The sequence below is a fragment of the Diceros bicornis genome, chromosome 39 (genome assembly GCF_020826845.1).
Source record: "Diceros bicornis minor isolate mBicDic1 chromosome 39, mDicBic1.mat.cur, whole genome shotgun sequence".
Taxonomy (NCBI): Eukaryota; Metazoa; Chordata; class Mammalia; order Perissodactyla; family Rhinocerotidae; genus Diceros; species Diceros bicornis.
In genome coordinates, this window is record NC_080778.1 from 10,910,661 (window position 1) to 10,938,475 (window position 27,815).

The window sequence follows — 27,815 nt, forward strand, 5'->3', positions numbered from 1 at the left end:
CAGTGAACGCTCATGTGCCTACAACCAAGAGTCTACCATTAGCATTTCACTACTTGCTTTGTCACGTCTCTCCTCATCCACACGTCACTGGACCCTCTGGCCCTCTCTTTTTTGGACACATTTCAAAGTAAATTGCAGGCAGCTGTATGCTTTCCCCAAGACGCATATTATTTACTAGAGCTCGGTATGTTTTGTTTTATTTCTGATGTAAAATTTAAATACAATGACATGCACAGTTCTTAAGTGTTCATTTGCTGAGTTTACACAAACACATACACCTGTGAAATCCAAACTCCTACCAGATGTAGAACATTTTCATCACCCCCAGTGGCATATTTTGAATTAAAATTTTTTAATCGTTTGTTTTTTTCTTTTGAAATCATTTCATACTTTTAAAAGGTTCTAAAAATAGTAAGTACAAAGAATTCCCATATGCCCTTCACCCAGCTTCCCCAAATGTTAACATCTGACATAACCATAGTCCAGGTATCAAAATCAGGAAGTTAACATTGATAACGATGCTATTGATGATCTCTAGACCATATTCCCATTTTAATCAGTTGTCCCACTAATGTCCCTTTTCTGCGCCAGGGTCCCACCTGGAATCACACCTGCATTTAGTTGTCATGCCCCCCGCCCCAGTCTCCTTCAGTCTGGGATGGTCCCACAGCCTGTCTTTGTCATGACCTTGACATTTTTGAGGAGTCTTGGCCGTTGACTCTTTAGAAAGTCCCTCAACTTGGATCTGTGTGCTGTTTTCTCATGATTAGATTGGAGTTTTGCACTTCTGGCAAGCATCCCTCAGAAGTGCTGTAGCGCCCACCCGTCCAGGGCCTCTCGTGCGGTGGCATGTGTTGTCAGAATCTCTTGTTACTGATGGTGTTGACTTTGCTCTCTGGTCAAGGTGGTGTCTGCCAGGCTTCGCCTCTGCAAAGTTGCTGTCCTTCCCTTTGTAATCGATACGTGTATCTCAGGGAAACACTTTGAAACTCTGTAAATATCTTGTTTCCTATCACACTTTCATCTGTTAATTCTAGCATCCATTAATACCATTGAAAATTACCATTGATGTCTTGCATGAAAACAGTTATTACTGTGGTATTTAAGCAATGGTGATTTTTTTAAAAAATCATTCTTTTTACATGTATTAATTGGAATTCTACTGTAAAGATCCAATTTCTCTTCTCTATGTATTCATTTAGTTATTTATATTACTATGGACTCATGGATATTTGTTTTATTCTATGGGCTATAATCTATTACTATTATTATTTTGTTGCTCAAAAATAATAATAAAATTGTTTGAGATTTGCCTTTAGGAGCCCTTTCGAGTTGGTTCCTGTGCCCTTTTGATAGGACCCCATTATTTTTTGAGCACTTCTTTACTTTCTGGTTCCTCAAGACGTCCCAGGATCATCTTGTACTTTCCCTGCTCCAACCCTGGAATCAGCTATTTCTCCAAAGATCTCTGGTCCCCATTATTTGGGAATCCCACTTTTTTTTAAAAAAATGTGTGGCCTAAGCAAGGACAGACTTAGGTTATAAATCCTTTAGAAATTTTCTCTGTGGGTCCTTCTCTGTTCTTGTCCTATATGTGAACTCTTAAAAAGAAAAAGAGAAAGAAATCCTTGTAGACTTTAATTTCCCAACTATGATCAAGAATTAAAGGCGGTCCTTTAACTCAGAAGTGAGTCAGAATGTTTGCGTTTAGTCATCACCTTTTGGTCCTGCAGTCATACTTATGAATGGCTATAAATTGTTACATGAGGTTTTAGAGTCTTAAAAAGACAGACTTTCCAGACACACCAGAAAGCAGAGGGCCAGAGGCCATGGTGACAGGGTACCTAACTCTTGAAAGAAAGATGCCTGTCTAGCCTGAAGATCCAGGTTTTCTAGGATCAGAACTGTTTGCTAGGAGACAGACTAGAACCTTGCCTCTCTGGAGTTTGGGAGCTCCAGAGCTCCCAAATCTGGCCCACGGTGTTGACTGTATGGCTGAGCATTGACAACAGTCGCCTGGTTCTTAGCTCCGCTGTTGCTCCCAGCATATTGCTGTTGTGTTTTGGAGGAAAGGAGTCCAAAGCTCAGATGCCTACTTGGTGTCACTCTTACAGCCTTCCCATGTAAGGACGGAGGTTGACGCCAGCAGCAGGACCAGGTGATCTCTTGAGCTCCTTTCTAGAGCTCAGAGACCTGCAAACAAAATTACCTCTTTAAAAATCCTGTAACCCACATATGAAAATAAAATAACACAACGAACTCCCTGCGTGTTTGTTCAAGTGCTATAAAGCATGTTGGCTAGAGGTGTTTCAATGGGTGTTGGCGATCCTGTAGGACAGACCTGTTAAAAAGGATGTATACCAAAAGATCTGACACTGAAAACCACAGCCTGGCCAGTGCCCTGACACCATTCCTCCAGGTGTGCTGCGACCACGGCGTCCCAGGAGAGCCATCTGTTGGGCCTCTCTTGGCCTTCAGAGGCCACCCCCACTGCCTTGACCTGGCCTATGGCGTCATAGCAAGGCCTGCATTGCCCATTAGTTTTTGTGTAAACATGTTGGTAGGCAGTAGAGTCCTCTCCACCCTGCTGTTTTCTAAATTGAAAGTTTTATGGCTTGTGGGAAAGGACTGTTTTTCATGGCAGTGTCTTTGAATGGTGGTTTGAGGATCTGTTGTTACTTCTAGAATGGTATCCATGGTAAAATGTGTTGAAAGAATAGGGTGGAGGAGATGAAGGAACAGGGTGGGAGGCGTGAGGTAAGGAGAACAATGTGGTCTTGAAATCATGTGAACTTTCCTGGGAAGGCTAATTAAAAGCCAGAGTTTCAGTCAGTAGTGGACTCGTAGTGGCTAAGGAGGACAGTATTGGGGCTTTCAATAGGGATGTGTTGTCAGAGTGCTGTCTTAGAAGGTGGAGGATGACATGGGAAGGCATCTGGCCTGCCAGGAGAACAGGCGTCACTAAGATGAGAACCAGAAGAACAGAATCCATACCCAGCTCTGAGGGTAGCGTGTACAGAAACGTAAGATGTGATCTTTGCCATCAGAAAGCTCACCTGCCTGGTTTTCAAAGAGCTAAATGGTAATGCAGTCATTTAAGTAACACGAAGAGAATAGTAGATGTAGAATAGTAGATGTAGCGTAAGAGACTGCAGGTTGAGAGGGGAAAGACTGTTGAGGGAGGGAGAGTGAGCTGGCCTAATGTGCAGGTCCTGGGATGGCGAGGGAGGAGGAGGCCCTTCCAGGCAAGGCGCGGTGGGTGAAACCTGTGTTGAAAGGATGGGTTGAGCCAGGAAGCCGGCGCTGGGTTAGAAGGCTCTTGAGGGCTAAGTTAAGGACTGTGGGTTTCTTGTAGAAACTGGGGAGGGGGTGTTTGCATTTTTGAAGAGTGGAATGGATGGACTGAAAGGGACATTAATCAGACAAGCAAAGGGGCATGTGAGAGGTAGGATAGGGTGGTGATGTGAGAATGGATTGCAAAAGATGGCTGTGGGAGACATTTCAAACAGTGGATGAAAGGATGTGCCTGGTTAGGAATCAACGTTGACCTCAAAACAGATTGGTGGTTCCCAGAGGGGAAGGGGCGGAGGGAGGGCAAAAGGGGTAAAGGGCACATGTGTAACTGACGCATGGCAGCTAGATTTTGGTGGTGAACGCAAGGCAGTCTATACAGAAGTTGAAATATAATGATGTATACCTGAAATTTATATAATGTCATAAACCAATGTGACCTCAATTAAAAAATTAATAATAAATATATATATATTGTGGAAATCACTCTAAAAAAGTTGACCTTGAGGTTACAAGCCAGGGTGGCAGGACGCAGTAAGATGCCCAAAACCGAGAAAGACTAATGTGAATAGGAACATGTCAAGGTTTCCTAGAGTGTGAACCTTACAACCACCTGACTTAACCCAGGACAGGTAAGAACTATTTGGTAATGACATACATTATATATTATGCTTCCTAAGCTAGCTGTATATTTCTTAAATTTGAATTAAGACTAGATTTGCAAACCTCTCAGCCAATCCAAGCACACATCTAACCATCCCACTTTTTTTTTTTTATTAACCTCAGGTTGACCCCAAAGATTGGCTTCCCATGGAGTGAAATCAGGAACATCTCTTTCAATGACAAAAAGTTTGTCATTAAGCCCATCGACAAGAAGGCGCCTGTAAGTTCACATGGATTCTACGCAGGGGTCGCTGTTTTTCATTTACAGCCAAATGCATTTTCAGGATAACAGTCAGATTTCTCTGTCGGTGTGGCAGGGAGTTGCTGATACTCAGAATTGCCTATGAGGTAGGGGGAAAGAATTGGGAGTAGGTTACGTTGAGGATCAAGGACCCCGTGGGCCGTGGGACCAACCACTGCAGTGGGAGGTTATAGTGGAGCCCAGGTGTCCGTCAAAAGCTAGCTGACGGTCACTGAGGTTTTCAAATGGGTCTTCATTCCTTATGAAGAGAAGGGCAGTTCTGAGTCATTGACCTTTGCCACATGATAAGCATTTCACCAATTGCTGCTTTTCTGGGCTGGTAACTGTCCATCAAGCTCACATGGGAAACCAGCCTGGTGTGCCTGGGGTGTGGGGGCTCATGGCAGCATCTCCCTGGTACCTGGCTGGAGCACGGATGATGATTGCTGCAATCCTCAAGGGCAGAATTTGACTTTCAGAGTTTTCCTTGCAACTTACCTGTGTTAGGAAACATCAGACCTGCATCCAGACCACTGCTGGTCCCCACAGTTCATCTGTGCCTCACCTACTTCTGGACAGATGCATGCCTCTGCTTTTCTCTGACTGCCCTCTGCCTTCCCAGGTGATCTTTACGCAGGCATCTTCACGTTGGTGCTGATGTGGGAAATGTTCCCACACAAAGATGACTGGCGGGAAGCCATCCTGGGAGGACTTAGCTAGAAAAGGGTCTTCATATCCAGGAATTTGAAGAATATTGATTGGTAGCTCATAGCTGCAAAGACTGGGGTATTATGGAAATTCTTTTTGGTATTACTGTTTATTCTGTGAACATGTAAACTTTCAGTTGTTGTTTGCTCAGAAGATTTAAGACATACGTGTTTACTGTAGTGCAGTGGAATGGGTGAGCAGTTTGTTCTCTAATCAGAAATTTGCTTCTTAAAAAAAAAAACACCACTTGAAGAAATTCCCTTATCCTCCTTGGAGACTGTTCTGAATTTTACCAAAATTATAGATTGGGCAGGACTCTGTGTCGCCTGTACTTTCTGTTCCTTAGTTACAGTGGGCTTAGAGAGGCAAACATGGGCTGTGGTCCAGGCCTTGGACCAGGAGCCCTCTTGGGCTCGGGCACTTCTGGGCAATGGTTAACCCCCATGGAACCGCGTGTGGCGTTATAGTCCAGCTGCTGCTCCTCACGTAAGGATTAGTCTCGCATAAGTGAAAACCAGAGGTCTTCACACCGTGAAAGTATTTTCTTCTTTACTGGAAAACGTTTCCTGCTGTTGCAAACTCTTGATTCCTGCTTCACGGGTAGTTGCCCAGTCATTTACGATTAAACCAGCATTTAGTACAGACTTGCCAGGCAAGTAGCCCTGTGAGGGGCCGAGACAAGCTGTCTCCCCCTTGAGAAAAGGGCCTTTTGTTCCTGTGGCCTCATGGAAAAGGCAGAAGGCTCTCAGGCACCTAACTGTGGAACAGCTTTTGAAATGTTGGAGAAATGGAAACTTACATTTGACTGACCAGCTCTGTGACCTTCTGACTTGGCTCTCACAGCCCCCGCGGCCCCCCCCCCCCCCCCGCCGGCTCCCTGGGCTGAGGGGAGCCCCGGATTGGGCCTGGTGGGGCAGTGTCCTAGATGCTCCTGTTGTCAGCTCCTTGACAAGATTGCTCTTTCACCTCCTTTCCTCTCCTGTATTCTTAGGGTCTTGGATTTATTTCCTGGAGCTTTCCTCGTGCCTCGAGTTGCAGTTTTTAGGACGTCCGTGCTCTGCCAGAGTTTAGAAAGCCCGCCCGGCTCTTGTCAGTGTTGTGGTTTCACATTAGGAGGCTGGGGACTTGCATTTAGAAATCTTTAAATAAATATTAGTTTTTAGTTTTTATTTTTAACTTGAAGTCAGAAACTGGCCTCCTTCAAAGGCAGCAGGAGGAATTTCCTCTGCGTCCCCGAAAAGTGGCTGGCTTGCTGGATGCTCTCACTGGCTCTGGGCGACTGGACGCTGTGGGGGCCGTTACCTGCCATTCCTGTCCTTGGCTCTTTTCTAAAGCAGAGTTGGTGCTAATCAGAGTTTCTCTGCCGATACTTGGGAGCCACAGTCAAGACCTATTTGGGTAGCGTGCCTGTGCACATAACACAAAGTCGTTTTCTCTTGTGTAATAAGAGATAGGTGGGTAATAAAAATACCTGTTTCTCCCAGCCCCAAGGACACCTCCCTGGGAAACTCAATGACTTAATAACAAGTGTGTGAAACCCCAGGGAGAGCCCCACCCAGGAAGTCCATGGGCTCCGGGCTTGGCTTTACTCTCTCCCCAGCATTTCTGGGACAGATGAAAAGACCAAGAAGCTACATAGGTCCTTCTCAGACACGTTGATCAGCTGGCCCAGCACGTTCCTTGAGGTTCCAGAAGTTGCTGTGGCAATGGTAGCACTGTTGCTTTGTTTCAACAACCCTTTCCCTGTTCCAGTGGTTGGAACCTGGATGCTGAGGGCCCCGTGGTTGAGAAGAGAAAGGAAGAGGAAGCAGACAGGCATTTTAAAGTAACTTTTAGCAAAAGTTTCTAAACCATATTCCCCCTTCTGTCACCTACATTAATTACAGTGGTAGCAGGGAGCCAGGAAATAAGATGGCATGTCATCTGTGTCCCAAACTTTGCAGTCTCTAGTCATACAGTTCTTAGATGCTGCGATCTGTTCTCCTTTCTAGAAGGCTTCTCTGCTAGTGGTCTCATAAGGCAGCCAGCGGTCTGTGAGTGAGCATTTCTGTACCAGCCAGCTTTTATTGTGCCAGACGCTATTCTAAGTCCTTGTAAACATTATCTGATTTAATCCTCATAATAATCCTGTTAGATTACTGTCATCCCCAGTATGCAGTTGAAGACGCCGGGACTCATGTGAGGAAGTGACTTGTCAATATCATTGGGCTCGGATGTTGCAGCACTGGATAAACTGTCAGTCACCCAGCAGATATTTATTGAGCACCAGTACATACTGAGCGTTGGTTTGGTTCATGAACATACATGGCCCAGTTCTCGGCAGCTGATCATCTAGTCAGAGAGAGAGATCAAAACAAGTCAGCAGAGTAAAGTGCCAGCAACACCGTGGCTGCCATATCCATCAAGTGCAAGGGGCACGGAAGAAGGGCTGGTTAATCACGGGAGGAGAGGTCACAAAGAGATGTGAGATGGTGCCTTAACATCATCTCATAGAAGGGCCAGTGTCCTTGGGTAGATGGGATGGGACGTGACATTCCAAGTAGGAGGGACTGTTTGAGGAAATGCTCACAGGTGTGAAAGAGCTCCGTTTAGGTGAACAAGGGGTTGGTCGGCGCCAGAGCCGGAGGCCTTCCCACTTGCCAGGCCAAGGCGTTTGTACCTTGTCGTGGGGCTAACAGGTAACACTGAAGGTCTGGCAGTGACCCAGTTGATGTGCTGGTAGAGGTATGGGAGGTGAAGGCTGAGGCAGAGGAGATGGGAACCTCAAATAGGAGAAGTTGTGGTGGTCCAGGCAAGAATCGGGGACCGGGTGGGGCTGGAGAGGATGGACAAAGGATTGGTAACCTCAGGCTGTGCTGGTACTTGGAGATACTGGGATTCCAAGGCCACGAGACCCTTGCCTTGGACAGGCTTTACGTCCAGCTGTGGGGTTGCGTTGTGTCTGTACACAGGCACGCACGTACCGACCACACACACTCCCTCTGCTGGTCCCAGAGAACATGCGTCCACGGCACCGAGGGCTTGTGTGTCTGGCATCTCGTTGTCACGTGGGGTTAGTGGCTTTACCTTGAAGCCTATTTCTGGCCCCTACTCTCTGCTCTGCTTGATCTGTTAGAAAAGGTATCTAGAACTTGGTGAAGCAGAGTTTGGAAGAAGAAAGCTGGACGGAGACGTCCGCGAGTCCGAGTGCCCTGTTCTGTCCCACAGGACTTCGTTTTCTATGCCCCCCGCCTGCGCATCAACAAGCGGATCCTGCAGCTGTGCATGGGGAACCACGAGCTGTACATGCGCCGCAGGAAGCCCGACACCATCGAGGTGCAGCAGATGAAGGCCCAGGCCCGGGAGGAGAAGCACCAGAAGCAGCTGGAGCGGTGAGCGGGGTGGACGCGTCCTCCTGGGCTCACCCCCAGGACACTGGGCCCCTGTCAGGTGGCCTCGGAGCGCCTGAGCTGTTCCCTGTCGGAAGAGCCAGTGGGATGTAACCTAGTAGACGCGTGCGGGTCTTCTGAGGCCACGGGGCCCTCGGATCGGCCCTCAGAGCTGCCTCACTGTGGGCTGGGCAGTGGCAGAGCCTGGGAGGGGGAGCGCTCGAGGGAGTGGGGGTCACTGCTGTCACTTCCTTAGTCCAGACCAACCAGAGGACGGGCCTGTGGCCCTTCGTTCAGCCCGCAGATACAGGCCTGAGGTCTGGACTAGGTGCTGGGGACACAAGGTGACTCAGACGCAGCGGCTCCTTCAGATTGCTGGGGCTGGTGACGTGCTGGCTTTGGGGCTGGTGGCGGCCAGGGCGTCGCGCTCAGATGACTGACTGTTGAAGCGTGTTGACATCACACTAGCCTGCCAGAGTCTAAACATTCCTGTGCCGCTTCCCCCCGACCCCGTAACAGGCAGCAGCTGGAAACTGAGAAGAAAAGGAGAGAAACCGTTGAGAGAGAAAAAGAGCAGATGTTGCGGGAGAAGGAGGAGCTGATGCTCAGGCTCCAGGACTATGAAGAGAAGACCAAGAAGGCAGAGAAGGGTGCGATCTGTGCTCTCCTGGGGTAGACGCTGGTTCCAGGTCCAGTTCTAATATGTCCACAGAGAGGTCAGGACACGCACACACAACAGGAAGGAAATCTAAAAATATGCGTCTGTTTAACACAACACCCAAAACAGAGACTTGTAGAAGAGAGAGAACACAACAGTTATTTGGATTAGAAAATAATTCTGTACTTTATTAATACCTGTGCTTGTTCTGTGCTAAATGCTTCATGTATGTTATCTTTTTGAATGTTCCCTCAATCCTGAGAAAGGTACTGAGTTATCCCCATTTTCCTGATGAGGATGTTAAGGTTGAGCAGGAGGAATAATTTGCCTGAGATCACACCGCTAGTGAGTGCCCAGGGCGTGCTGCGTTGCCCCCACCTAGTGAGTGCCCCCCCACCTATGAACTAGAAGTGGGGGTTAGCAGTGCACTTTTTGAGGCTCCCAGGAGAGCAGTACACAGGGATGTGGGAGCCAGGCCCTGGCCAGCTGTTGCACATCTCGGTACAGGGTTCTAACCATCATGAGGATGTTGTCCTATAAACACAACAGGGACACTTGGTAGAGCACTTTCCTTTTGGTGTCACTGGAAGAAGAGGCCCGTCAGCCTGTAACGGGGTCCAGTGCTTTGCAGCTTTGGGTGGGATTCCCATCCATGACCCATCTGATCCCACCGGGCTGGGGGTTTCGGGCAGGACTCTCGGTCCCCAAGCCTTTGAGCAGCGCTGGTCCTGTGCTCCCTTCAGAGCTCTCGGACCAGATTCAGAGGGCCCTGCAGCTGGAGGAGGAGAGGAAGCGGGCGCAGGAGGAGGCCGAGCGCCTGGAGGCTGACCGTGTGGCCGCACTGCGCGCCAAGGAGGAGCTGGAGAGGCAGGCGGTGGATCAGATAAAGAGCCAGGAGCAGCTGGTAGGAGTCCCCGAGTTTCACGATGCTGAATTATGGAGTGGCTGCCTCTGGGGATTGAAAAAGTGACACCCGCCTCGTAATAATTTGTATCTGGGGCTGTAAAATGATCCGCCTGATGGTGTAAAGTGGCTGGTGGGGAGGGGGCTGTGCTGCTTGTTGTTGAGTCAGGGAGGGGGACGTGACAGTCTCGGCGAGGCGTGTTCTCCCAGGCACGGCAGGCGGCGACGGACCCTGTAGGCCAGAGAGGAGGGAGGGACTGGGCCGTGTTATAAGGGAAGCTGTTCACCAAAATGTGTGACCGTTCACTCACAAATGGACTCGGTTGAAAGGATCCCAGAAATAATTTCGTCTTTGCGCTTCTTTCCCAGGCTGCGGAACTCGCCGAGTACACCGCCAAGATCGCCCTCTTGGAAGAGGCTAGGAGGCGCAAGGAGACCGAGGTGGAGGAATGGCAGCACAGGGTGAGTCTGTGGCTGAGGCCTCGCCTCCGCAGCCCGCCTGCCGTGGGCCCTTCCGTGGTGGGCAGGGGCTGGCCTGGGCCAGGCTTGCATGTCGCATCAAGAGCCTCGGGGACGTTTTGTAATCCCTGCTGACACCAGCTGTACTTAAGCAGAAATCCCCATGGGAATGGGCTCGCCCTTGTGCCCCAGCAAGCATGTTGTCGGATTAGGGAACAAAGAGCCCCTTGTTCATTCCCACCCACTCTGCTCTGGCCACCCCAGTCCGTTCAGCCCCATCATGCAGCCCCCATCAGGAACCAGCTTTAAATCGGATTATGTTGGTGCCCCCAGCAATGGCCCGCAGTGCCTGAAACAAGCCCTCCTGCCCCTCCTGACTGTTGGTATATGCAGCGTGGCACCATGGAAAGATCCGGACCTTGGAGGTTTCCAGACCGGAACGAGAGTCCAGGCTCTGCCACTTATTCGCTGTGTGACCGGGGCAAGCAGCCTCGCCTCTCTGAGCCCCGGTTTCCTTGTTGCAGATTGGGAGTGGTAGCCAACTTGTCAGGTTGCTCAGAGAGGTTTAATAAATTGTAACAGTGAGAGCCATGTTCAGCTGCAGCATCTGGAGAGTGCATCCCTCCATGATGGGCCTTCACGCCCACCAGCAAAGCGTGGTCCCTGGGAGCTTTGGGTGTGGTGTGGTTCAGAGTATAGGCCTCAGCCAGACTGGGGGGGGCTCCTCCCCCCTTCCTACCCCTCTGCCTGTCCTTTTTCACACTTCCCCATCTGCGGTGGCCCCTTCCGGTGCCTCCCCTCACTGTCTTCACCCCTGTCCCCACCCCCAACCCAAGCTGTGTGCAGAAGACTTCGGTGCTTAAGATTTTGGTGAAAGTACTCATTATAAGGTGTTAAGTGAGAAAAGCTGGTTACAAAACAGGTACAAAGCTCATCTCCAGGGTCAGGGTGGTGATGAGGTGGGCAGGACTAAGTGTGTGTGCTCGTGAGAAGTTGCTGGAAGGATTAGGAGTGATGGGTAAGAAAGTGCTGAGCACGGAGCCGGCAGGCGGTGAGGAGCTTGAGGAGCAGCAGCCGCACAAGGAAGGAGAATAAACTGCACACCAACATGTTATTGTGGCGCTGTCCAGTGGACGGAGGATTTCTCTTTCTTTAATAATTCTCTTTTTTTCAAAAATGTATGCACATATAGTAGGATTATAGACAGAAAAAAAGAGGTTATGGTACTGGGAAGTATCAAGCCCCTGGCATCAGTTTCTCTCTTCGTGCTGTGGACACAATTGATAACTGCTCAGAGGGTCTGGAGCCCAGACCCTTCTGATGAGCCATAGTCCACATCCTCGGTCCCTGCTGCTTCAGGGCACGTGCATCAGCCGCCAGGAGAGAGCGAGGGGGAGAGAGGGTGTGGAATCCTTGTTCTCTTAGCAGGGAGAATGGGCCTCCTGGGAGAAAAGGTGATTCTGTGGAAAATGGCCCAAACACAAGGCTCTGCGTTTAAGTTCTCACTTGTCTGTTGACTTGCTTTCAAAGGCCAGAGAGGCTCAAGATGACCTGGTGAAGACCAAGGAGGAGCTGCACCTGGTGATGACCGCCCCCCCGCCCCCGCCGCCCCCCGTGTATGAGCCGGTGAGCTACCACGTCCAGGAGAACCCACAGGAGGAGGGCACAGAGGACTCGGGCTACAGCGCCGAGCTGTCCAGCGAGGGCATCCTGGACCACCGCAATGAGGAAAGGCGCATCACCGAGGCCGAGAAGAATGAGCGCGTGCAGCGGCAGCTGCTGGTGAGTGCACTGGGGCCAACGGGCGGTGGGGCGCCCGCTCCTTAGGTCCCCGGGGCTTCCTTGGCATCTAGCTGGAGGAGGCGGGCCTTAGGCAGAGCCACAGAACGAGCCGTCCCACCTAGCACCCACTTTTCCTAGGGAGGGGAGGGGTCGCTGTGACACGTGCAGAAGGGATCGTGCCTGACCGGTGCTTCTTATGTTGCAGACTCTGACCAGTGAGCTGTCCCAGGCCAGAGACGAGAACAAGAGGACCCACAACGACATCATCCACAACGAGAACATGAGGCAGGGCCGAGACAAGTACAAGACACTGCGGCAGATCCGGCAGGGCAACACCAAGCAGAGGATCGATGAGTTCGAGGCCCTGTGAAGCCCAGCCTGGACTGTGGGCAGCAGGGCCTCACACTGGGCTCTGCGGAGGGTCACTGTCGGGCTCTAACACCTGTCTTCGTAGTTCTCTAAGTCTAGACCCCTCATTGTATTCCAGTTCCTTTAAAGAGAGAGTAGTTATTTCATGGGAACAATCTGGGGCTGGGACCAGTGGAAGCTTCCCTGGGTTATTTTTCCCAGTTGTATCCGAGTGCCAAACAGGCCTGACTTTTATTAATATTATTATTATTGAATCACTTCCTGTTTTCTGCTTGGAGCAGGACCAATTGGATTAAGGAAAGATGCCTGTAAAGTCTGAATAACATACTCCATGCTGGCATGTATGAAACAAGATTCAGCATAATTAAAACCACATTGTGGCTTATATTCTGTGCCATACTTTTTCCTGTATTTGAAATTAGCTCCAATTGATTGATTTGTTCTTGATTTCTATGAAGGATTCATCTTTGTATATTTATGTATTTTGAGGGGTGAAAATTACTTTCAAAACTGAGTCTAGCGCACTCTTAGACACACGTGCACACACAATGCTTTCTTTCCTCCTTCAGTGCAGTTGACAGAGTCCTGGCATCATCCAGGATAAAGGATCCAGGAGGACGCTCCACTCTCTGATAAACTTCTTGTTTGGTTGGTTTTTTTTTTTTGCCTAACAGTTAGAGGGCTACATTGTCGGACTTATCCACCTAATGAATCATCAGCTCTAGAGCATACTATTTATATATAAGTGATAATATGGGTTTGTAACTTTAGTTTAAAAAAGGGAAAGTTTCATTCTGTATATTTTGTTACCTTTTACAGAATAATAAAAGAATTACATGTAAAAAACCATGTAACCATGGGACTTGATCCGATGTGACGTGAGGGCAGTAACGAAGCTGATTAACTGCTATAATCACCTCTGTAAAAATGCCTTTTTGTACTTTCCGTGTTCTTTGTGCCTGTAATTGACTATGCACGTTCCAGTTTTCTATCAGAGCTCTTGTTTGAAAAATACACAAGCTATCTTGATAATTCAGACTGCAGCCATAAAGGGACTCTTGTGACCTGACCTGGTTATGGTCTCTTGTTTCCACAAGAAGAACCTGTTCCAAACTATTTCCATTCTCTACCACATCCTTGAAAAGCCCTTAAAACATCAGCTGTCACACACTGCCCGTCCTGCTCACTTCATAGCCTTCCTTCTCATGCTCTGCTTTGTCCTTTTCCCTTCGGTTGGGACGTCCTGTGCCGAGGAACCCCACACTGCAGACTTCTGAAATAAAAGACGTGCAAGGCAAGATGCCCCACTGGATGTCGACTCATGTGTGAGGGGGAGAGGGAGGGCCCATCTCTGCTCGACTGTCCGTGCAGACCTGTCGGCGGTGCTTTGTGGGGCCAGGCGTCCCTCAGCGGGACCTTACTGCTCACAACCCGCAGTGGGAGTCCCCACACAGCTCCATGGGCTTGGTTGACCTGCCTCCAGAAACACCTTTCCGCAGTAGAATGGGAGGGATCGAATACTTACCAGGCTCCTTTTTTCTCTCAGAAATGCACATAATGTGCAATGTAATTTGCACTATTTGATAAGCACTGGGCCACAGAGGTAACTTGAACATTTATTGAAATTGGGCTGTTTTCCACATCTCTCAAATCACAGATAACCAACCTGAGACTTATAAAATTAATTGCTCTGTTTAACTTAAATATACACAGAGGGATATGGAAGATTTTAGGTACACGACAGAGCTGTAGATGGAGGTGAACACTCCAGAGGGCCTCTTCCAGCTGTGTATCCACAGCCTGTTCTTCAGCGACCTTTAGGCACGTGACCCTTGAAACACCTGCTGCAAACGAACCTTCGCTTCAGTGCAGGATGAGAGTCATGTCTGTCCATAAATTGGGGCTGGAAAGAACTTTCTGCCATTGAAGCTTTGATTGCGAGCATGAGTCGGTGCCACCAGCTGGATCTTCCTCTGTGACGTGAGTGAAGTGACAAATTAGGAATGGTGGGCCCACTTTCCCATCCCCCTTCTCAGCTTTTTAAAAATAAGGACCAGCAAGAAAAGTATAAAGTAATTTTTCATCTCAACATAGATCATATTAAAATATCAACCACTGGCGAGTAAGAGAGAGACCCCCCCACCCCCAACAGAACTGGTGTTCAGAACGGGAGGTGCTCGGGAATTCCTCTCGGGTCCTGTGAGGCCTCAAAACTCTGAAGCTGTTTTCTTTCCTGTAGGAGGGGACAGGTTTGGTGCGTTGATTTTTTGAGAAGGGGAGTCGACTGTCTTAATACATCACCATGGCTATGGACAGGTGGGGGCATCTCAGACCAGGGGCCAGGTTTGTTCATGGAAAGGAGATCCTTAGAGGAAAGGGGTGTGCTTTGGACAATGTTCCTTTTAAAACAAATTGTCATTTAATAGTGAGTCTTGTTTATACTCACTGGTCCTCGCTCGGAGGCCTTGGAAACGTGTGTAGGTGTTCGGGTTGTCACAGTGCATGGCATTGCTGGCAACCAGCGGGGAGGGCCAGGGCGTGCAAGCCCTCTCTGAAAAAGGACTGTCCCCTACAGAATGCCAGGAACATCCCTGTTGAGCAACACTGAAAGCATCACCCTTTTGTCCCTCTCTTAATGAAATACTTGCTGAATTGCCATTTCTTTGGGTTAAGAAGGTATTTTCCTTTAAGAAAATAATTCTTTTATGATTGACACCAGAAACAAAAGCAGATACTGTACCCAGCCCATTTGGAGGCCTGCAATTTTTGTTTCTTTAGCAGATCTAAATCTGATTTACATTGTTGAAATACTTTGCTGTATTATTGCTCTAGACTTAGTAATCTCCATTTATGGCGGGCTAGGCAAGTTCAGAGCCGGTTAAATCACCTGCCCGGATGGAAGCATGATTTTTCTTTTAATGGTGTCCATGCAAGACAGTGACTAAGGGTAAACTTTGCTTCTGGGGCCCAATAAAAATCTCAGACTTACTGGAACTGAGCCTGGCTCCTCCCAGCAAGCGGTCGCTCACACCAAAGATGGCCTGGTCCCAAACGGTTAATTCGAGGCTGGCTTGCCTCAGCTGAGAGGGGGTTACATCCTTGAAAACAAAGGAGTGTTTCCACTGGGGACAAGCTTGCTTCTTCAGGACCGGGGACTTGAGTCTTAGTTTCTGCTGGTCTGGCAGCGTGAGACAGCTGCAGAAGGGAAACCAACACAGACCCTGTAATACCGCCCTCGACACGCCCCCTTCCCTACTGGTACTTGCTCATCAAAGACTCTCTGTGCTAAGAAAAGAGCTAAACCCATTACAAAATAAAAATCCTAAGCAAGGGGCCGGCCCCGTGGCTTAGCGGTTAAGTGCACGCACTCCGCTACTGGCGGCCAGGGTTCAGATCCCGGGCGGGCACCGACGCACTGCTTGTCTGGCCATGCTGAGGCCGCGTCCCACATACAGCAACTAGAAGGATGTGCAACTATGACATACAACTATCTACTGGGGCTTTGGGGAGAAAAAGAGGGAAAAAAGAGGAGGATTGGCAATAGATGTTAGCTCAGGGCTGATCTTCCTCAGCAAAAAAAAAAAGGAGGATTGGCATGGATGTTAGCTCAGGGCTGATTTTCCTCACACACACAAAAAAATCCTAAGCAAGAAACGAGATGGGAATCGCAAGATTAGCTGTGTGACCTCTCACTAGGAAGTTCCGAATTTACAGCTGAATTCTACACCAGGAACTGAGTGTAATTTGGGATTCTGAGGCCACACGGCCCCTTGTCTTCATCCCCCTCCTTGGTGTGCTTACACCAGGCGACAGCACTACTCATTAGACCTGCTATCCAGGGCTACCCAGGGCCCAGGACAGCACACACGGGTTAGCTCTTTTTAACCCCGTTCTCCTCGGGAGAATGAATTCAGAAGGGCCAAGTAACTTGCCCAAGGCCATGCAGATACGTGACAGAGTGGGGACATGAACTCAGTTCTATCTTGACACAGTAAGCCATCATTTTTCCATTATGTCACTGACTGGGGATTTAGCAACACTACATAATAATTAATGGCGTTTGCTTTACTTTTGGAGATACCAACACACCCGTAATGAATAAGAGTGAAATAATGCAGAGTCACCCATCTTACTCTGAATCCCAGCAGAGATGTTAAGCTAAGGGAATATTTACCAAATACACCAATTTTTCCATGCTCCGTGTCAGTCAGTGAATGCTGATTTACTGATAAAACAAGGACTGATAAGATTGGGGTTTCAGGTTAAATTGTCGTGTTCCAAATCTAGCCTCAGCATGTCCAAATCCCATGAATTCTTGGAAATCAGAGTCTTTGACACACCTTATGCTGAATTTTCATAGGACAGCTAAAATAAGACAAGTTTAAAATGACATACTTTTTGGTGTTCCCTCACAGGGGCCATGCCACACGTATATTAGATCATTGATAAGTAATATTTGATTAAATCTAATACCTACCCCTTAACAAATGAGTTTAAGGTACCGTCTGAGCGCACACGTAAATTCTTGGCTCCCAGGACTACCAAACAGAGTTGACCGTTAGATGATGTCCCTGGAAGGAAAGCCGGCATATACTGTCAATCCTACTGCACATTGGCATGCAATGCCACCACCCCAAAACTGATAGATGAATGCAAGGATGTGTTAGGGCCCTCAGACCCCAAGAGAGCAGACGGAGAGGAGCGCGCCCACCATGGAAGACTCTGCTGTCCCTCCTCACACGCTGTTCTACTGAACGGTCAACATGATGACAGCAAGGAAGGATGGCTAAATCCTAGGGACACAGAAGCTGCAGAAAGAGCGAAGAAGAACCCAAGGAGAGGAACGATGCAGAAGTTTCAGTCTAATTGTAGCCAGTGGTTTTGGGGAAAGTGAGGGCCCCAAGACCTCTGCTCTAGGGAGTTGGTGATGACCACAGAGGCTGCCGCTCTGCTGGTGGCCCTATGAGCTCGGCAGAATTTCCTCTTCCAGTCTATAGGAAATCACTAAACTACACCAGGGAATTGCACGTTCTCCCTGTCTTCACTCCCCACCCTCATCTTTTCCATATGCCCCGCGTTATTTAAGATAGTTAAATCTCCTGTAAGCTCCTGTCCTTGATCCATTCTCTTGCTGGGCAGCAGCTGCTCACGTGGCCCAGGAGTAGGCAGTTACTCACTCGGAGGCTTGCGGGCCCTGCCGCCTTGAGACATACTCTTGGTTCCTAAAGAGCCGAACTCCCAACCATAATGCAGGGGGTTATTCTTCAAGAGGCGCCACTGCAGGACTGTTTTCACCAGGGGACCATCCGAGCCAGCCCCTTGGGAGGAAAGCCCCGGGGTTGGTGTCCTAAGAGCCTTGTAAAGCAGGCATCAAAGGCCTGGCCTGGTTTGGGGTCATTCAGTTCCCTTCCAAGCCATGCACTCCAAAGACCCCGTCTCCCAGGCTGGGCTTCAGAGTTCTTGGTAAGAGTTAGCAGAGTGTGCGGGATCAGTGGGCAGCAGAGAGGAAATGCTCTAAAACATCGTCCCACCTCTCAGCCCTCCTGCGGCTCCGGGCTTTGGGGATGCTGACACAGTGATAGACGAACATTCACAAGGCTGGAGGCCACCTACCTTCTTGAGCCTCCTGGAGCTTTCTGGGCCCTCCAGGGAGGACCAGCTTGGCCCGGACTGCGAGTTCTCCATAATTTGGAGGAACACCATCTTCGTATTTCTCTGCCTGAGGGCAAGAGGCAGAACTCAGCAGCAGGATCCCCCAGCCCCCAGAACCTTCTGGGTTCCTCTGTCCATAAATATCCCCTTCCCACCTCCGCACCCTTGCAAAGCCTCTGCAGGCCTTGGAGAGCCTGGAGGTGGAGTGGACATGCCCATGCAGGGCTCGTCTTCCATTTGTGGTGACTCTTTACTCCCATCCTCACCACCCTCAGCTCAGCTACCCAGGCAAACAGCCCACCCGAGGCAGATGGGCTGAGGAAGCAGAGGGGCTCAAAGGCCCTCGCACATTCCCACAGGGTGGTCCTAAGAAAATCTGCACACAACCTGAGTTTAAAAAAGTAAATAAAATCAAGGCCCCATCGACACTATCCAGGTCAGTAAAGATTGAAGCTACCCTTCTGTGCCAGGGACTGCCCCAAGCACGGGAGACAGCAGGGTCCCAGGCTCTGTGCCCTGGGCCCAGGAGTCACCCTCCAGTCGGCGTGAGTTGGCCCCCTCTTTGTCCCCAGCTCCCCGGCAAATCAGGAAAGCCTTAGTGGAGGAGGTGGGATTTAAGCCAAGTCTCCGGCAGACCTTGGGTAGCAGAAAGCATTGCAAGTGGATATTCCCTGTTCCCAAGGCTCAGGATGGACTGAGGCTCTGAGAAGAGAAGGCACAGGTCACTGGGATGGTGACGCAGGGGCTGCACAGACCACACAGAGAGAAGACAATGGAGAGGTGGGGCTGGACAGCTCCCAGGCTGAGGACCCTCGGCCTGACCCCGGAGTGTCCAGAAACCAGACACATTTCCGAGCAGAGGCGTTGTGAATTAGAGCCTCCCTGGCTTCAGAGAGGAAAAGAGGTGGAAGGGCACGTGGGACCTGGGCCAGGCCTGGTGACAACTTGGCACATCCTACTGTCATTTCGTAGAAGATGATGGAGCCCACTTTTTCTCACCCTAAGAAATGCTAACCTTTCTCCCCAGCCCCTCCTCTTACCTGCACAGCCTGTGAGCAGACCCCAAATCAGCCAGCTCCTCTCCTGGCCTATCCGACCCCCACCCTGAGGTGAGCTGCACTGCCAGAGCGGGGACAGGAGATCCCACTGGTCAGGGCAGCCTCTGCCTGCCCCATAGCATTTGGTCCAGTCACTCTCCCCTGTCATGGTTTTGGGAGTCCCGGGGCGGGGAGCTTAGAAACAATGCATTAGAGCCGCGTGACTGAGCTGTGTGGCACACCTGTGGGCAGCCTCACTGGATGCAGGTTGTGGACTTCAGCCAGCAGCAGCTGTCAGACAGCTGAGACCACGTGATCCTGAAGCACGTGGACCCACAAGGCCATCACAGGAGGGCTGAACACCCACCCTGATCCAGGCTGGTGTTGGGGCTACACTGCAGGTTGGGCTATTCGGGTACAAACTAAAAGTCCCTCAGCCTAATCCCATCAGGCGAGCCCGACATTGAGCCTTTTCCCCCAAGGAAGTGTCTGTTTAAAGTCACAGCCCAACAAGTGCGCCATATTCTTGGGTCCAAGGCTTCCCAGGTAGGTTTCTCTTCTTGGATGCCTTTGGGAAGTTCCCACGGTGCGGGGGTGGGGTCGCTCAGTCCCAAACCAGACATTACCTTGGCCCCGAGTGGATACCAGCAGAACGACTGCATCGTGCTGTCTTCAAAGTCCCACGTGGCCAGAGGAATGATCACTTCCCCAAGAAACACCCTCCGGGTGAGCATGCCCACGTGCCACACAGAGACCTGCAGCTGCCGGGTCACCAGCTGGGCGGGCTCCACCTGGTACTGCAGAGGCAGAACAGAGATGTCACCTGGGCTCCCAGGGCCACAGCTCCAGGCCACCAGGGCCTCCCTCCAGCAGACTGCAGCCAGCGTCCTGGTGTGGGCAGAGTGGGCCACGCTGCTTAGAGCTGGGGGGTTTCTCCCTTCTCGAGCACGGAACCTCCCCAACTCTGCAAGCGCCTAGCGCTCTGCCTGGGGCAAACTGTGGGCAGCCACTGAGCCCCCTCCCACGGTCAAGGTCTCTCCCCAAGACAAGGATGAAGGTTCTTGTTCAACTCAAGGCGCTCTGGAAATCTCGCCAAGATCTGTACTGCTTGGGATCTGAATTTGCATCTGGCCGTAACTGTCCCAGCCAGGGTGTCCAAAAATACTGAAAACAAGAATTCTGTTTTAAAAAATGCAAAGCATGAGCTTTTAGTGCCGGCATTTGCCCTGATGTGGAGGGCGTGCTGGACCTGAGCTGATGCTCCAGGGTCCCACAGAGCTATTCCTTTAACGTCCTCCCAGGAGCTCTCAGCACACTCTGGAGGACGAGAAAGCCTCCTCTCCCTTCCCCACAGCCGAGGGCGGGCTTCTGCCCCGAGGGAGACTGGAGGCCAAAGGCCCTGTGTGAGGTGACCCACCGCCCTTCTGAGAGGCGAGGCGACACAGCCAGGCTCTCCAAGGGCGCCGGGAGCCCCACCTCAGCCGCTGAGAGCCTCCTCCTTAGCCTATTAATTCGCTTTTCTCAATAATGAACAAAAGTACAAGTTATTGAACCCTTGTTTCGTATCAGACCCATAGAGTGGTCAAGTGGGGTGCCAGCATCCCTGGAAGGCAGGAGGTCTTCCCAAGGGGTGCTCTGCTTAGAAAACTTGGAGGATCAATTTCTAGATCTTCAACTTTCACATGCACTTTTCTCAAAACTGGAAGAGAGTTCTCACAGCCCGAATCTTACGCTGGTGCCTGCCCCAGGCTGCACAAACCTCCCTGTGCTAAGCAAAGGGGTAATGGGAAATACTGGTTTCTGCAAATCTCTTAACGATTGCTCAGCCTCTCCATCTTCCCACCTTTTCCATCCTAGACGCATTTCTATGAAGATAAGGCTTAGCCTGTGTGGGGACACTGATTCTTTTTTTTTTTTTTTTTTGTGAGGAAGATCAGCCCTGAACTAACATCCAGGTTATCAATCCTCCTCTTTTTGCTGAGGAAGACTGGCCCTGAGCTAACATCCGTGCCCATCTTCCTCTACTTTATGTGAGACGCCACCACAGCATGGCCCAACAAGCAGTGTGTCAGTGCGCGCCGCCCAGGATCCGAACCCGGGCCACCAGCAGCAGAGTGCGCGCACTTAACCACTACGCCATGGGGCCGGCCCTGGGACACTGATTCTTTTCAATCTATCTGGACGCTTTTCCAGGACAACCAAAATATTCAAAATATCCTGGATAAAACCAATGGATAAAAATTTTCAGTGATTTCTTTGAGATTCTATGTACATTTTTAAAAAGGTAGTTAAAACTTTAAAAATCAAACTGTATAATTATTTATCTACAACATAGTCAATCCTTATCTTTGTCTCATTTCATAAAATGTGAAATATTTGTCCACCACTATTTAGCACAAAATACTTAATTAAACGTCCAATGAGTAATTTTAGATATCCACTTAAAATGTATGAGGAGGTACACAGCTTTTCAAAATTCTTTTAGCAGGTCTGTGAGCAAAACCATCTGAAGACCAAACTCCAGTGACTTGCTACTAGAATGGTCTCAGACCAACAGCATCTCAGGCCCCGCCCACACCTGCTGAATCACAATCTACTTTTTAAAACATATCCCTTGGGGAGGCCAGCCCCGTGGCATAGTGGTGAGGTCCAGCACACTCTGCTTTGTTGGCCTGGGTTTGTGAGTTCAGATCCCAGGCATGGACCTACACCACTCGTCAGTGGCCATGCTGTGGCGGCATCCCATATACAAAATAGAGGAAGACTGGCACAGATGTTAGCTCAGAGCGAATCTTCCTCACCACAAAAAGTATATATATATATATTCCTTGGGGATTCCAATGAACATAAATTTTGTAAAGAATTGTTGGTCTATCGTAGATTAGAGCTATACTTCTAAGTACTCTCCAAGCCTCAGTTTCCCCATTGGTAAATGAGGATTCTAATACCTAGGTCAGTGGGTATATAGAGCAATTGGCCACAGCAGGCACACAGAAAACAATGGCTATTATTATTTAACGAATGAGACTGTGTGCCAGCTGCCCCGATCGTCCCTGGCTGGGAGTTCATAAATACCCCTACTTGCCAAGGAAGGCAAAGCTCTCTCCTTCGCAGGCTTGACACATGGGATCCTTGGGCTGCCCAGCCTTGACTGGGTACATCTCCACACATCTGGACTGCTCTCCCTAGCTATCTGCATACACCAGACATCAAGTCCGACTCTCCTCCCTAAATCCTAGCAAGAGGGAGTCCCTCCCCATCTCTGCCCTAAACCACAAATCACATTTCCTAGCACCAAAGAAAGTGAAAACCCAAACAATTCTTCTACAAAATGTTTTTCATAAAATGACTATTTTTTTCATAAAATAAGAAGAAACCTGGATTTGCCAGATATTACAGTAAAGGAGCACCTTTACAAAGATAGTAACTCAGTAGTTCAATGTGCTTGGAATACCTCTCCAATAGTCATAAAAATTCAACAGGACAAACCTGTTTTAGAAATTGAGAGGCAGCCAGGTTCTTTTTCACCATTTTCTTGGAAATCATTAATCAAAAGCATTCTCCAGTCCAGCCAACTCTGCACTTTTCCTGTACAAAGGCTGAAATTTATTTTCTACGAACTTGCCACTGATTGACAGCGCCCGCAGAAATGTATAGGTGTCTGCACTTATATTTAACTGATTCAAGGGTTTGGAAGAAACATCCGCTGGACTCTGGCCCCTTGTGCTCAGCCCAGGGTGGGGGACTCAGCACATGAATGTTTGTCCAGCAAGTACCTTCAAGGTCTCCTGAAAGGTTGGGTCCACAGTGTTCCTTTGGACTCCAGTCTTGCGTTTTCCCTGAGAGGATTTGTCAGGCAGCAGATAGATTTTAACGTACCTAGAGGCCAAACACACACAGGACAGTTGGGGGTGGGGGGGAGCTCAGCGGGGGGCAGACAAAGCCTTCAGGAGGGGAATCACACATCAGCATTTTCTTTATCCTGCTTCCTGCTGAATTTGGGGTTGATAGCAAGGGCTTAGTGGCCACCACTGACAGTGAACAATGCTAGTGCTGGCTAGGCAGCTTCTGGTTTACAAGGTCTTTGGCCATAATCCTCTGGAATGTTCCTGGGGGAGTGAAGCTCCCCTGCTTTCCTCATGCCCTACTCCTGGAATCTACATTACTCGTCACCTGGCATTTGGTGAAGACCATGGAACCCAGAGGCCCTCAGGGCTCCATGGGTCGCAGATTCTCTAATCTACCTGGGCGTAGAGGCCATGTGCCAGCTTGTCCTCCCTCTACCTATCACTTCCCCTCAACCTGCAAAAAAAAAAACAAAACAGTGGAAATGGAAAGTGTATGCCTCACATTTTGCTTTTCCCTTGTGGGGCCTCAAAGAATGTCCTCCTGACTGCTGAGGACCGGCGTTCATCACTGAGAACTGGCAGGAGCCCTCTCCACTGAGGGTGGAGGCCGCTGCTGTCAGCGGAAGCCTGACCGTCTATCTCTCCACCTGCACTCTGCCCACCCCCTGAAATCCTGTTCGAGGCTGTTCTTCCACTCAGGTCTGGAGAATGCCCTTCCTGGCTCCTCTGGCAGCTTTATTGATGGCAATGACCCCACTTGCCCAAGCCCTATCCCCACAGGTTAGAAACAGTCTCGACTAATCCAAAGCAAAAAAACAACAGTAACCCTCTCTTGGTCTGGGTCCCTCCTGGAGCCCAGTCTCAGGCCTCTTCTTCCCTTTTATTCAAATTTCTTGGAAAAGTACTCAAGGCTCACTGTCACCAATTCCTTACTGTTCATTTACTCTTAAATTGTTGATCATTAGAAGATCTCACATATGTAAAACAGGATATATGAAACATACCTATACAGCTTAAAGCTTTATAATAAAATACACACCCATGTACCTAGTTGTTTATTGTGTTAAGTCCTCTGTTTCCTTACTTATCTTCTATCTGGTTGCTCTATCCATGATTGAGAGTGGAGTATTGACATCTCCAACTATTATTGTAGAACTATCCATTTCTCCCTTCAATTCTGTCAGTAATTGCTTTATATGTCTTAATGGTCTGTTATTAGGCGCATAGACATTTATCATTGTTATATCTTCTTGCTGCATTGAAACTTTTATTAATATATAATGTCCTTCTTTATCTTTTATAACCTTTTTTGATTTAAAATCTATTTTGTCTGACACTAGGATAGCCACTGCTGTTCTCTTTTGGTTACTATTCGCAGGGAATATCTTCTATGTGTGTCTTTGGGTCTAAAATGGGTCTCTCGTAGATGGCGTATAGTTGGATCCTATGTTTTTATCCATTCTGCCAATTTCTGTCTTTTGGGTGGAGAGTCTGAATCACTTACATTTAAAATAATTACTGATAAGGAGGGAATTACTTGCTATTTGTTTCTATATCTTTTTTTTTTTAAGCACTTGTTCTTTTTTTTTTTTATAATTTTATTTTATATTTATTTATTTTTTCCCCCAAAGCCCCAGTAGATCGTTGCATGTCATAGCTGCACATCCTTCTAGTTGCTGTATGTGGGACGCGGCCTCAGCATGGCTGGACAAGCAGTGCGTCGGTGCGTGCCCGAGATCCAAACCCAGGCCGCCAGCAGCGGAGCGCACGCACTTAACCGCTAAGCCATGGGGCCGGCCCCGTTTCTATACCTTATAGCTTTGTGTCTCTCATTTCCTGCATTTATGTATTCTTTTGCGTTAAGTTGGTTTTTGCGATGAAATGTTTAAATTTCTTTCTCATTTCCTTTTGTGTATGCTCTATCGCTATTTTCTCTGTGGTTACCAAGGGTATTACATTTACTATCCTGAAGTTATAACACTCTAATTTGAATTTACACTCTCTTAACTTCAATAACATACAAACACTCTGCTCCTTTTCAGTTCCATCCTCACCTCTCTCCATTGCTGATGTCACAAAATTACATCTTTATACACTGGGTGACCAAAAACACAAATAATATATTTCTAAATGCATTAGTCTCTTAAATTATGTCAAAAACAAAGTGTGGAAACCAAAGTTACAATAATAATAAAAGACTAATTAATTTTTAAGGTGTATTAGTCTCTTAATTTATTGATGAAAATAATAAGAATAATAAGAAGTTTTCACATGTTGAGGTACATGGGGAAGACACTCTGGCTTAAACCTGATTCGGCCTCGGCCCAGGTTTGGATCCCAGGCTCGTACTGACACATCACTTGTCTGGCCATGCTGAGGTGGTGTCCCACATACAGCAACTAGAAGGATGTGCAACTATGACATACAACTATCTACTGGGGCTTTGGGGAGAAAAAGGGAAAAAAAGGAGGATGATTGGCAATAGATGTTAGCTCAGGGCCAGTCTTCCTCAGCAAAGAGAGGAGGACTGGCGTGGATGTTAGCCCAGGGCTGATCTTCCTCAAAAAAAAAAAAATTAAATCTGATTCGGCCTAAAACTTGTTTTTCCCAGAGTAGCCTGACTTATGGCCAACCACACATGCATTGTATGTCTGCTTCAAACATTTTCCCAAAGCAAAGAATGTACTCTTTAAAGATATGGATGAATGTCTCCCTTTCTCGGACACCAATACCAATACTTCTTTGAAGATAAGCTTTTCTTCCCAGAGAACCAAGGTCCAGTTGACCTGCTGTGTGTGTGCTAAACTGAAGCAAAACATCTCCTTGTGACTTTGGGGAAAAAACTGTATTCTGGTCACGCTTGATGTATGTTTTCTGATCTGAGACAGTATCTAACCCTGGTGTAAACCACGCTTCTCCAGAGTGCTTTCTTCTCTGAGGAAGAAAACACTTCCAGGCCAGTCCTCAACACTTGCTCATTAAATATTTTTCTTATCCATAGATTGGTTATTGATATTTGCATTGACATCACGTAGAAAACAAAAAGTGGAATTACATACCATTGTTACAATAATACTAGCTTTTGTAATTGCCTGTGTATTTACCTTTATAGAGAGCTATATTTCTTCATACATCTTTGAGTTACTGTCTAGTATCCTTTCACTTCACTCTGCAGGACTCCCTTGAGCATTTCTTGCAGGGACAGGTCTATTGGTGACAAACTCCCTCAGCTTTTGTTTATTTGAAGACATCTTAATTTCTCCTTCAGTTTTGAAGAACAGTTTTGCTGGATGTAGTATTCTTAACTGACAGTTTTTTTCTTTTAGCACTCTGAATACATGGACCCACTGCCTTCTGGCCTCTAAAGATTCTGATGAGAAATCTGATAATCTTATCGAGGATCCCTTGTATGTGACAATTCACTTCTTTCTTACTGCTTTCAAGACTCTTTCTTTGTCTTTGTCTTTCAAAAGTTTGTTTATAATGTCTCTCAATGTGGGTCTTTTTGAGTTCATCTTATTTGGAGTTAGTGGGCTTCTTTGATGTTTATATTCATGTCTTTCACCAAATTTGGAAAGTTTTCAGCTACTATTCTGTCAGCTCCTTGCTCTCCCTCTTCTCCTTCTGGGACTCCCACAGTGCATATGTTGGTCCACTTGATGGTGTCCCACAGGTCTCTGAGGTTCTGTTCACTCTTCTTCAATCTTTTTTCTTTCTGTTCCTCAGGCTCAATAATTTCCATTGTTGTGTCTTCAAGTTCACTGATTCTTTATTCCACCTGCTCATATCTGCCTTTGAATCCCTCTAGTGAATTTTTCATTTCAATTATTGCAGTTTTCAGCTCCAGAATTTCTTTTTGGTTTCTCTTGGGTTTTCTATCTCTTTGTTGATATTTCCATTTTGTTCATACATCATTTTCTTGACTTTCTCCGCATCTTCCTCTAGTTCTTTGAGCATCTTTAAGACAGTTGTTTTAAAGCCTTTGTCTAGTAAACCTGCCACTGGATCTTTTTTTTTTTTGCGAGGAAGATCAGCCCTGAGCTAACATCTGCCAATCCTCCTCTTTTTGCTGAGGAAGACTGGCCGTGGGCTAACATCCATGTCCATCTTCCTCCACTTTATATGGGACGCTGCCACAGCATGGCTTGACAAGCAGTGTGTCAGTGCGCACCCGGGATCCAAACCGGCGAACCCCGGGCCGCTGCAGCAGGGTGTGCACACTTAACCACTTGTGCCACCAGGCCGGCCCCACCACTAGATATTTTTAAGGGACAAATCTGTTGATTTATTTTTCCCTTTGAATGGGCAGACTTTCCTGTTTCTTTATCTGCTTTGTGATTTTTTTGTTGAACACTGGACATTTGCATCTAATAATGTGTTAACTCTGGAAATCAGATTCTCTTCCTTCCCCAGGGTTTGTTGTTTTTTGTTATTGTTTTTGTTTATTGTATTTTTTTTTAATTTATTATTGCAGACTGTCTCTATGCCAAGGATCAGCCTGAGGTGTAAATTAAGGTCTTCTCAGATCTTGTCTGAGCCTGTACCTGGGCATGCATGGTCACTTTCTAATTTTCCTTGTATATGCAGTTACTTTTTAATGTCCTAGTCTTTAGTATCTGGCTCCCAAGAGGGAAAAAAGAGAAAAACGAAGAGGGGCAACAAATGAGGGCACTGGCCCTTTAAATCCGTTGAAAATCATTTCAGCCAGAGGGGGAGGAGATTGCAACAATGTGGGGAGATGCAACAGCAATGGCTGCCTGCCTCTTTGTACCTCTGTGATCAGAAGCAGCAATCAGAGAAGAGACCCCTTGTATTTGGAGGACAAGATCCTTTTTG

At 48.1% G+C, this 27,815-nt stretch overlaps 2 protein-coding genes across 2 annotated transcripts in view; one reads left to right on the forward strand and one right to left on the reverse strand.

The window, feature by feature from the left end:
• Nucleotides 1-13,742, forward strand: part of EZR (ezrin) — a 50,407-nt gene extending 36,665 nt beyond the window's left edge. The window contains exons 8-14 of the mRNA XM_058534063.1: nt 4,078-4,174; nt 8,111-8,274; nt 8,791-8,921; nt 9,673-9,833; nt 10,202-10,294; nt 11,822-12,073; nt 12,279-13,742. Of these exons, the coding sequence (XP_058390046.1) occupies nt 4,078-4,174; nt 8,111-8,274; nt 8,791-8,921; nt 9,673-9,833; nt 10,202-10,294; nt 11,822-12,073; nt 12,279-12,443 (1,063 nt within the window). The 3' untranslated portion in view covers nt 12,444-13,742. The remainder of the gene's footprint in view (nt 1-4,077; nt 4,175-8,110; nt 8,275-8,790; nt 8,922-9,672; nt 9,834-10,201; nt 10,295-11,821; nt 12,074-12,278) is intronic.
• A 308-nt stretch (nt 13,743-14,050) lies between these two features.
• Nucleotides 14,051-27,815, reverse strand: part of SYTL3 (synaptotagmin like 3) — an 80,450-nt gene continuing 66,685 nt past the window's right edge. Inside the window, exons 12-17 of the mRNA XM_058534064.1 lie at nt 22,908-23,010; nt 19,758-19,928; nt 18,056-18,161; nt 16,920-17,013; nt 15,432-15,637; nt 14,051-14,415 (exon numbers count right to left, since the gene is read on the reverse strand). Coding sequence (XP_058390047.1) covers nt 14,306-14,415; nt 15,432-15,637; nt 16,920-17,013; nt 18,056-18,161; nt 19,758-19,928; nt 22,908-23,010 — 790 coding nt within the window. The 3' untranslated portion in view covers nt 14,051-14,305. The remainder of the gene's footprint in view (nt 14,416-15,431; nt 15,638-16,919; nt 17,014-18,055; nt 18,162-19,757; nt 19,929-22,907; nt 23,011-27,815) is intronic.